Consider the following 11,049-nt stretch of genomic DNA (forward strand, 5'->3'; position numbering starts at 1 on the left):
GCTCTCCCATTCAAACACCACTCGCTTGTTTTAGTGAAAGTGCGACTTATTGGTTGGGCGTTACCAATCGGTTCAATGGAGGGGGAGTATTTTTTGTCTGATTTATTATGACATACTCATATTTGATTAGGAACAAAATTATTTTTACAAAATAAATGAATTCTATTTTTTCATATTATATTTTTCATTTGATCTACTGTGATTTTGCATGTTGAAATATTGGGGGGGGGGGTTGTAACTGATGGATTTGAATATTGGGGGGGTTACCCCCCCCCCCATAAACTACGCCCCTGCCACATTGTAGCTATGGACTTCCTGACGCTGGGCCGACCCATGGACCGTTACCAGAACATTCTTGTGGTCACTGATTTGTTCACGAAATATGCTTGGGCTGTTCCTACCCTAGATCAGACGGCTAACACCACCGCCACAGCCTTGTGGAGGGCTGTCTTCCAGCCGTTCGGATGCCCCGAGTTCCTGCATTCAGACCAAGGACCTAACTTTGAGTCTCGGGTGATAAAGGAGCTGTGCCAATTGTATGGGTGTACGAAGACTCACACTACTTCCTACCATCCCCAGGGTAACGGGGGGTGCGAGAGGTTTAATCAGACCCTGCTGGGTCTACTGGGCACCTTGGACCGGGATCATCAGAACGACTGGATGAGTGCCTTGCCAAATCTAATCCAGGCATACAATAACAGCGTACTCAGTACTACGGGGTATGCCCCGACTTATCTAATGTTTGGCAGACATGTGCGGATGCCAACCGATCTGATGTTGGGAACAGCAATGGCCGAGGAAGAGGTGGGCCTGACAGAGTGGGTGGGCCTCCATCATCAACGCCTCCTTTTTGCTTATGAGCAAGTCACCAAGCGGATACGAGTGGCCGGAGATAAGAACAAGTGGCTATACAATCGGACGGCATGAGAGGCCCCCCTACTCTCTGGAGATAGAGTACTGGTGCGGGACCACAGGCGACAAGGTAAAGGAAAGTTGAGTGACCGGTGGGAGACCACTCCATATGTGATCCAAGGCCAGCAGCGGTCTGGACAACCCGTGTATACGATTCGCCCACAAGGGAATGCCGGGCCGGACCGAGTAGTCCACCGCAACATGATCCGCCCCTGTCCAAATTATCCTAGTCCCGTGGAGGACGCTCCAAGAGCGCCGGCGCCCGTAGCCCCGTGGATTGGGGGATTGGCTGTGGTCCCAAGGGGCCCTGTGAATGTGCCCGTCCGAGTGGTCCCAAGGGTCCCTGTGGATGTTCCTGCCAGAGTTGACCCTGCTTCGCCACCTCGGCGGTCCCTCCGAGAGAACCGAGGACGCCCCCCTGCACGTTACGGTGAGTGGGCAGAGAGATGTTCTAGGGACTAGAACGGATTGGCCGGGGAGGATGTCACGGAGTGACTTTGTAAGGGCGGAACTAAAAGGACGGAGATTGGTTCCGCCCGGACCATAATTCCTCAAACACCGGTTACTTCCGGGAACTCCGGGGAAGGAAATCAGGGTTTCATTTATCGCAGGTGGATAGATGAATGGGGCGATCGCGGATTGGGCAGTGTGAAGAGAGGGAGGAGTATAAAGAGGGCCTCAGAAACTGCAGAGGAAGAAGTTTTTTATTCCAGCCGATACGGCGAGTGAGTTGGAGTGTTTGGGCGAGGGCAGTGGAAAGAAGGCGGAGGAATATTGTTGGCTGGGCGAAGACGGAGACAAGGGTTTGGCAGAAACAGAAACTGGGCTGAGTATATTGGGATGTCTATCTAATTGTGAAATGCTCTATGGACATGTGTAACGAATTCTGAGTGGTTAAGAACAGGAAGACTCACCGGAAATCTCGCTGAAGGAGGCCCTTTTGGACAGGTCACGTGGCAGCAGGAGAAGTATCCAGGAGCTGGAAAGAAGAGGGAAAAGGGACCTCGTGTTAGTAACGGTGTGAGTACCCTAAACCATCGTACAGCAGCATAATTATCTGGAGTGAACTATCTGTGAGCCTTTTTGTGAGTTATTGGCATAGAAAGTGAGCGGCCCCACCGTGGAGGAGGATTGTGGGTGAGCCGGGACCAGTGAGTGAGAGAAGACGTTGGGGTGTCGTGGCGGCGACGTTTAAATCTGAATATTCTTTGCATCAGTGTTCTCATTGCTTTGACGCAATGTATTTTGTTTAAAGCGCTATATAAATAAAGGTGACTTTGACTTTTGACTTTGACCCTAAATTCACCAAGAGTGTGTGGAGTGCAGTGGGTGAGCCTTTGTCCTTTGCTGTGAGTGTATACACTTGAAAATTGCAGTGTTGTGCTGTATTTGTGTCGTCAAAAACCACCTTTCAGGCCCGACGAAATCCTGTGGAGGAAGTGAGTACTGAGGCGGGCGAAGGAAAACATCTCCAATTATATGCCGTCGATGACATCCTGACCCTTCTACCCCACGTAACGGAGGTGGGAAACAAATTCAAGTAAGAACAGTGTGGATATAGTGGGAAGTATTAATGGTAAGGAGTTGGCTGCTGGAGGAGGAAATCAGCTGTGCGTGTATTATTACCTGCTGTGAAGTTCTTCAAAGGTTCGCCCCTGTCTAGAAGACTCACCCTGTTGGTTGGCAGAAAGGAGAGGGAAGCATCCGACCCACCCAGTGTAGCACACCCTGGGTGAAACAACTTACCTGTGTGTGACATCAGCGGAGGCCGTGTTCGGCCCAACGCAGCAGCAGCTTTCGACCCGCATCTCTATCAGCAGTTGGTAAACCTCAGAAAAGGATCGCCTGACGTCTGTGAGTAACATCCCTTTCTGCTACCCTGTATATTCACCGTAAGCTATTGCCCAAAGCTAAAGCCAGCATATTGTGTTGTACATTCGCCTGAAGGCCCAGAGTGAAGTCCCAGTTACCTTTGATGTACTTACCTTATGCCCAATGCTAAAGCCAGCATATTGTGTTGTACATTCGCCTGAATGCCCAGAGTGAAGTCCCAGTTACCTTTGATGTACTTACCTTATGTCCAAAGCTAAAGCCAGCATATTGTGTTGTACATTCGCCTGTATGCCCAGAGTGAAGTCCCAGCTACTTTTGATGTACTTACCTTTGCCCAAAGCTAAAGCCAGCATATTGTGTTGTACGTTCGCCTGTATGCCCAGAGTGAAGTCCCAGCTGCCTTTGATGTACTTACCCTATGCCCAAAGCTAAAGCCAGCATATTGTGTTGTACGTTCGCCTGTATGCCCAGAGTGAAGTCCCAGCTGCCTTTGATGTACTTACCCTATGCCCAAAGCTAAAGCCAGCATATTGTGTTGTACGTTCGCCTGTATGCCCAAGTGAAGCCTCAGTTGTCTTTCCTACAGAGTTACCTGTGCCCCGAGCGAAGAGCCAGTGGCCCCTCTGTCCACCGTCCATGTCCAGTCCTGTCATACTTACTTGTATGTTCTTGTGCAGATCTAGCAGGTCCCTTTGAAGTGTCTACCTGCACGTCGACCCGTTACTCAGGATACAGAAACTGCGAACACCTCCCATACACTTTCGTACACTTCAGTCGGGTCCCGACAGCCATTGTGCAGCTCCACCAGCATCTGGACGACCGGGAGTCCAACCCACTGGGCCGCCTCGGAGTTCGCCACGAGAAGCAGCAGGTTCCCATCGTGCATTCAAACTCTAAACACTTACCACTTGTATCTGATACGTCCAGGAAAAGGAGAGGGCCCTGGGCAGCTGTCCTGCAAGCTAGAACAAAGGGGCACTTGTGAATAAGCTGATTGTCGTCACATAGCCAGAAGGAAAGAGGAGTTGAAGGACTTACCGAGATCTCCCGTGACGTAGTCTAAGAGACTCGAGACTGATACTCCCCCAATTGGAGAGTTGGATTTTAGCCTCCCTCCCCCTCCCTTCCCTATACCTTTTTTAGTAATTTAATAAAGCTGTTTTAATACTTACTTACCGTCTCTCATGTGTCTGGTCATTGGGGTGTTCTTGGGACCTCCTCGAGGTGGAAACTAGGGAGGGGCGTGACTCACGACATCTGTGGTCCGCTCCGACCTGTGACACACCCACCCAATGCAATTATAAAGCTTGGAAGAGCCAGGACATTTTTAATAAAACTCTGTCTGCATTGGGAGTGGTCCCATGTAAATTTCTTCTGTAGATTTTTCAAAAAATAACGTTTTGTGTTCCTCAGAAGACAGAAGGTCATACAGGTTTGGAACCACATGAGGATAAACACATGACAGAATCTTCGGTTTTGGGTGAACTATTGTTGTATTGCAATTCATACTTGTATTTGACATATCACCTGATAATAGTTTTGATAAATGGATTTGAAAATATTTTGTATTTTTTTTGTGTGTGTTTTTATTTATTATTATTTTTGTTGTTTTTCAATTTTACAGGGGAAGGTGTGTGAAGCTGCAAATAGGAGTGGATCTTTATCCATTCTGGTGTTAATATTTTACACCTTAAGAGTTTGTTGGTTAACACTGTCAGATTGTTAATAATGTTAACTCTTTCAAAAGTGTTAATTTAACACTTTACCAGTGATTCCCATATATACTATGGGCAAGTGTAAATTTTAACTCTAAGGGAGTTAAATCCACTCTTTAAAATGTGCTGTGTACTGTGAAACTGTATAATCATGGTATTTTCTGAGACTATTATCATACTGTGAAAATCTAATACCACAACCACAAGGAATCCGACAGCTGAAACCCATGTCTTGCATATGTCTGTGTGTAGTGGTTCTTGAAGCACTGACTCCAGCTGCAGACTTTTCCTTCCCTTCACCTCTCTATTGATGTGCTTGGACACAGAGCTCTGTGAACAGCCAGCCTCTTTTGCAATGACCTTTTGTGTCTTGCCCTCCCTGTGCAAGGCGTCAATGGTCATCTTTTGGACAACTGTCAAGTCAGCAGTCTTCCCCATGATTGTGTAGCCTACAGAACTAGACTGAGAGACCATTTAAAGGCTTTGCAGGTGTTTTGAGTTAATTAACTGATTAGACTGTGGCACCAGGTCTCTTCAATATTGAACCTTTTCACAATATTAAAATTTTCTGAGATACTGAATCTAGGATTTTCCTTAGTTGTCAGTTATAAACATATAAATTAAATGAAATAAACATTTGAAATATATCAGCCTGTGTGTAATGAATAAAATACAATATACAAGTTTCACTTTTTGAATGGAATAAGTGAAATAATGATATTGATGATATTCTAACTATATGACCAGCACTTGTATATATATAGAGAGAGAGATAGAGAGATTAGATAGATAGATAGATAGATAGATAGATAGATAGATAGATAGATAGATAGATAGATAGATAGATAGATAGATAGATAGATAGATAGATAGATAGATACTATAAACTGAAACCTAAACTAAAATACAGTATATTTGTTTTATTGAAATAAAAACTAGGTGTTTACGTTTTCACTCAGGCTGGCTAGCTAAAACATTAGCTAAACAAATAATACCACTACCTTGTAACAACAGACAACAGATGACCTACAACAAAACAGTAGCCTAACAGACTTAACATAATACAGATTCTTTTATTTGATTAAATCAAGTCACATTTATTTAATGCTTTTAACAATACAGATTGTGTCAAAGGACTTTACAGTATTAAATAGGAAAATAGTGTCAATAATGCAAAATGACAATATTAATAACTCAATTACTGTTCAAAACTCAGCTATTATCAAAACGAATAAATAAATAATGACAATAAATGAAGTTACTTTTTTTATTAAGTAGTATTCAAGCGGGGCTGTGCTTCTTGTCCTGTGTGCGATCTACTTAATACACATTTTGAAGCGTCTCGTCCATCAGCTACTGTAATGGGGAGCTATGACACTTCTGCTCTCTTGCGCTCCATTTGGAACGTTCGAACCTCGCGATGACGTCACTCGCCGGTCCCTGATAAGCGCTTACTCACAGAGTCGACGCACAGTTGGTGAGAATCTGAGCGTTTGTGAAGATTGTCACTTGAGCAAGTTTACAGAGCGGTAGAAAAAGTCTACTTGCGCGAGTCTGCAGACAGAAACGCACAGAGTACAAACTAAATCTACGCGTCTACACAGAGTTCGTCCACTCTCGGCATCAAGATGTGCACCTCATCTGAGTCTGTGCCCAAGAGCGCTGTATATGAGACAGAAGCGGCTGCGTGGCTGGATAACATCAGCTTCTGCAGCGGCTTCTGTCAGTGGATCGACGTAGAGTTGAGCATCGATTCACTGCCAGCTGAGTCCCAGCAGCCTGTGCAGTCAACAAGCGCTTCAGAAGCAGAAGCAGTGAGTGCACAGCCTTCTGCTGAGAAAAGCCCAACAGGTCAGACTAGTATTAAAAACTGAACTTTCATCTCATAAAGTATTATATAAGCATTATATATAATAATGCATTAGAGATTTTATTATTGTATAAACAGTTTTACTACAAATACTATAGTTAAACCATGGTTATCATAGCAAAATCATGGCTAATTTGTGGTTACCATGGTTTAACTGTAGTAACGTGGTTAATTTTCGTAAGGGGTTGCAACTGTAATGCACCGTTCACACAAAACACATTTCTGATTTCCACTGAGCTGCTTTTTTCTCTGTTTTCTATGTTAACATGATAACCTTTGATGTTTAATCTGCGGTCAGATACTGTATGTGGTCTAATAATATCCTCTTTGTTTTTCTTCAATGAAGAAGTTCCTTCTCGAGGCAACAGGAGGAGCAGAATCCATGCCTTCTTCAAGAGAGCATGGAAGGCCGCTAAGAAGCCGTTCCTCCGTTGCAGACGGACAAGAGTGGAGTCCAGTCCTGAAACAGCATCTGTCCCGGGACCCTCTGGGCTCCAGAACGTGCCTGACACTGAGCCAGCATCTGCCTCAGGTCTTCCCAATTGGGAGCCAACGACCGGTGAGTGTGATTTCAGCTCTACCCTCATTTTCTATTATTTTTCAAGTATTATTTATTACTTAGTAATTCTGATATCACCTAACATGTAAACTTGAACCACGTACATATCGTTTGCTCGTTGTTTAAGAGACATATTCCAGCAGTGCTATAATTTAAGACCTGTAATCCTGCCACCTCTTGTGTTTTTCAGAATCTCTGTACAGTTTATACACACTGCAGGGATTGATTGGAAAGGGAAGCTTCGGCAAGGTGTTCAAGGCAATACGGAAATCTGACGGCCAAGAGGTAACACGCTTTCACTGAACATTATCCTCATGTCCACTCCATCCAAATGCATGTTTAAAATAAAAAACATACTGAAGAATTTGAGAACAATAAATAATAATTCTGTTTTTCATCTCTTTGCAGGTTGCCATTAAAGGACTGTGCAAATTCAACAACAGGCGTTATCTTAAAATTGTAAGTTGGTAAAGATTAAAGAATCCATATTTAGTTGACATATTCAAAGGTGCACACAGATGTACAAAATTTGACAGTGTTTTTATACATACAGACAATAGGGAACCTTCTTTTCTTCTAATGTGACCCCACATTAAGGGTTTTACCATATTTACTGTAGTTAACACACCACAAATAAAAGTAAAAGGTAAAGCCTTGAGCTGGAAAGTCTCTGTTGATTATATGTAAAAATACTAAAGCAGTTTGTTGTGATTCATAGCCTGGTTGCTCTGCACCTCTGCCTAGAGAAGTGGCTCTGATGCTCCTGTTGAGGCGTCCTCCAGTAAGCCCCTACGTCATACAAATGTACGAGTGGTTTGATCGACCCAAGATCTTCTCTCTTATTCTGGAGTGCCCTCAACCGTGCATGGTCCTGCGAAAGTTCATCACGGATTCGTCAGGACTGAATGAATCGATCGCGTCCAGCTTAATGCGTCAGTTAGTCCTGGCAGTGCAGCACTGCATAGACTACGGCGTTTTTCACAACGACATCCACGCTGACAACATCCTGGTGACCACAGACACTCTGGAGCTCAAGCTGATTGACTTTGGCGCCGCTCACCTGTTTGAGAGCGCAGGCTACGACACCTGGAAATATTTAGGTGAGCTGGCATTCTGTATTTATTTTTTATTGTAAAATATTGGGAAAATAAGTGTGGGAAATGAAATGTTCTTGCTTGCAGGAGCAGCAGAGTACTGTCCTCCAGAGGCTTTGTCGCAGCCCAAATACTACGCAGTCCCAACAAACGTCTGGGCTCTGGGCGTTACGCTGTATCTGATGGTGAACAGACGACTGCCCTTTTCCAACATCCGGGAAACATTGAAAGCCTCCCCTAATTTTTGGAAGCCCACCGTGTCCATAGGTGAGGAAACACAGACTGATAAACACATGCTAATGTTTCCATATACCTTCAATCATCAGAAGATATGTTCATACATGTCTTCTCCAAACTCTTACAGCATGCCGTGATCTGATTGGCCAGTGTCTGAACCGCGATCCAGCGAAGCGGCCGACTTTAGAGCAGATCTTAGAGCACCCCTGGTTCAAAAGTCGGCTCTAGAATGAAGGCAGGCGAGGGATTCCCTCTCTCATGTGTCTCAAACCTAATCATTCTCCAGGTCAAGTACTGTCATATGCTTCAATTCTAAATTATGTTGAGAAAACCAAGCAGTTATTGACCACAGGCCACTTTAATGTTCTGGTCCTATTATAGACAACATAGTAATATGATAATATGAAGAATACTGGACTAGATAGAAACATGATTCCAAATCTTCTTGAGACCATGAACCCAAACAGACCTCTAAAGGACCAGTGTGGACATTAGGGTGTGCTTCCCATCGAACGCTCTTGTGCAGTTAGGGAAATTCCACCTAGATGAAAACTTTGAAGTGATATTCCTCTCCTGCTCAGTTGGTCTTTCTAGGTGTGTATCCATCATGCACCTGTTCAGTGCAGCACGTGTCCTCGATGGATTTAGCCACTGTGCTCTCCTGGAAACAATAGTGAGAGAGAATAGCGTTCTGACTAATTTCCTGAGGCCAGATACCTGTAAAATAAACTTTAATATAAACATTAATTTCTTTCTCTACACAGATAATGAGTGCAGGGCAAGATGGAAGTCACTTCGAGACAACCACATCAAGTGGAAAAAAAGACAGCAGTTGTCAAGTGGCTCTAGAGCAATGCGTCAACAGGAATGGAAATAAGCTGCAGCCATTTCCTTCCTGAATGTATGTCTACAAAATAGAAGGTAGTATTTTTTGTAATTGTTGTAATTTAGTAATTTGTATTAATTCACTTCAAATGAACTTAAAAAGAGTGCAAGTGCATGACTTCAAGTGGACTTTTAACAGTAGTACAAAATAATGGTACTAATCTGTGCATGCTCTTATTTGTTCCTCTGTTTTTTCCTCAGTAAGATCAGTAATGTTGATTTTGAAAACTATATGCCTCCATCCTCAGCTGCTCCTCGGTTGCGTGAGACTTCAGCTCTGTCTTGGCCCTCCGGACCCTCAGTGTCACCCCGACTCTCCATCCGCTCGTCTCCATCCTGGGCTCTTCATCCATCGGCTCAGTCTCCGTCAGTCCCTGGTGTTGTCGGCTCCATGGCTCCTCCCTCCATCCACTCCACCATGGCACTATGGACTATGTTTCCTCTCCATTGCCTGCCCCACGCCCGCCTCCTGAACCCCCACCCTCCCTCCTCTGTTGGACTTTTTTTGGCACGAGGAAGTGCCTTTCCGGGGCGGGGGACGAACTGTTATTGTAATAATCTGTTTTGGTTTAAAGTCTTCTTCTGTATTTTGTCTGTTCTCGTTGATGTTTATTCGTTGATCTAATGTGGATTTATTTACCTCTCTCCTGGATATTCTAATTAAAATACCTTTTTTTCTTTATCTCCTTCGTCCTCATGTGTTTGTACCTCACCAACTCATAACAATATATGGTGAATTGCCCTGATGTGGGACATTTTTTGCATTTCAGATTTCTGTGACATATTGCAATGTTTAGCCAAAACATTAAATCCACAACTAATACCATTTAAAAAAAACTGAATGTGTCCTAAATAAATCGAAAGACAAAATGCAGATACCACATTCATAAAAGCAATTATAGACATATTGGTGCTCTTAGTGCAAGTTGCCTGAGAAAATCTGCAGCTTCATCAGACAGATAATACAATATGATAGTTTTTAAACATTTATAATAAAGACTAATGCAACTATTATCTTAGACCTGTGTTATTTTATGTAGCTAGAATTCCCGACTGTTCTCTGGTTCAACAAACACAACCACAGCAGGCATAACCTAGGCCTATTTGAAGACAAAAAATAAAACCACAGTTGAGGCTTTATGTTAAGTTAAGCTTAACTTTAGGCTAGATCAGCCTTGGTTCAGAATTCGTGACAACATTTCAAGAAATTTGCCTAATGCTGTCTCTTTTAATAAACAAACACATACAATCATAACAGTTTTTTTTAAACCTCTAGCAGCTAGCCTTCACAAACCTTGAAAATTACCTGAAGGACCTTGATTACAAATCTTCTTGAGACCATGAACCCAAACAGAGCTCTAAAGGACCAGTGTGGCCTTTACATTTTTTTAAATTTAACTTTAGAATGGAAAAAAGAGATCCGCTTTGCAATATTTCAAAGGCAAATTCTTGTTCAAACACATTTTCTGGTCTCAGTCTGACCATGAATGGCACTGAATTGGTCATGATTTTCACTCATGAATGCAGCGCTTCCAGGTTCTTCAGTCAAGTAGCTTTTAATGATGGACATAATCAGCTCTGCGTCTCTAATAATCTGTTGTTAAGCTTTACAGTTACATTGACATTGCATTTCGTAATTGAGCAGATTTCATAAAAAGAAAACAATAGACAAAAAGTAAAAAGTCATTTTTTTGTAAAAAAATAAATAAAATAAGGAGATAGAATAGAAAAAGAATAGCGAGTGCTACAGTAAGAGGGTTGTGTTAAATAAAGTAAAAAGAAAACAAGTAGATAGAATATAAAAAATAAAGAACTCTATGTTAAAGGGTAATTTTTTTACTGAAAGTTAGTACAGTTAAGTGTTGTTGTTGTTTGTTTTTTTAAGATTCACATACATATTTGCTGAATTTTACTTTCGATTCATAAACGTGAAAGATGTCCTTG

General features: G+C 43.0%; 1 protein-coding gene across 3 annotated transcripts; it reads left to right on the forward strand.

The window, feature by feature from the left end:
- The first annotated feature begins 5,834 nt into the window (after positions 1 to 5,834).
- Positions 5,835 to 9,742, forward strand: LOC132159223 (serine/threonine-protein kinase pim-2-like). 3 transcript variants are annotated; one of them, XM_059568768.1, is made up of 9 exons: positions 5,835 to 6,311; positions 6,677 to 6,889; positions 7,080 to 7,174; positions 7,298 to 7,348; positions 7,608 to 7,989; positions 8,071 to 8,250; positions 8,348 to 8,814; positions 8,985 to 9,141; positions 9,354 to 9,740. In XM_059568768.1, the coding sequence occupies exons 1-7, from the start codon at positions 6,089 to 6,091 to the stop codon at positions 8,446 to 8,448; spliced, it is 1,245 nt and encodes a 414-aa protein (XP_059424751.1). In that variant the 5' UTR covers positions 5,835 to 6,088; the 3' UTR covers positions 8,449 to 8,814; positions 8,985 to 9,141; positions 9,354 to 9,740. The 3 variants fall into 3 exon arrangements, with proteins under 3 accessions (XP_059424751.1, XP_059424752.1, XP_059424750.1); XM_059568769.1 differs by having other exon boundaries at positions 8,348 to 9,141; positions 9,307 to 9,742; XM_059568767.1 differs by having other exon boundaries at positions 8,348 to 9,141; positions 9,354 to 9,741.
- Positions 9,743 to 11,049: the final 1,307 nt, after the last annotated feature.

The sequence above is a fragment of the Carassius carassius genome, chromosome 16, assembly GCF_963082965.1.
Source record: "Carassius carassius chromosome 16, fCarCar2.1, whole genome shotgun sequence".
Lineage (NCBI taxonomy): Eukaryota > Metazoa > Chordata > Actinopteri > Cypriniformes > Cyprinidae > Carassius > Carassius carassius.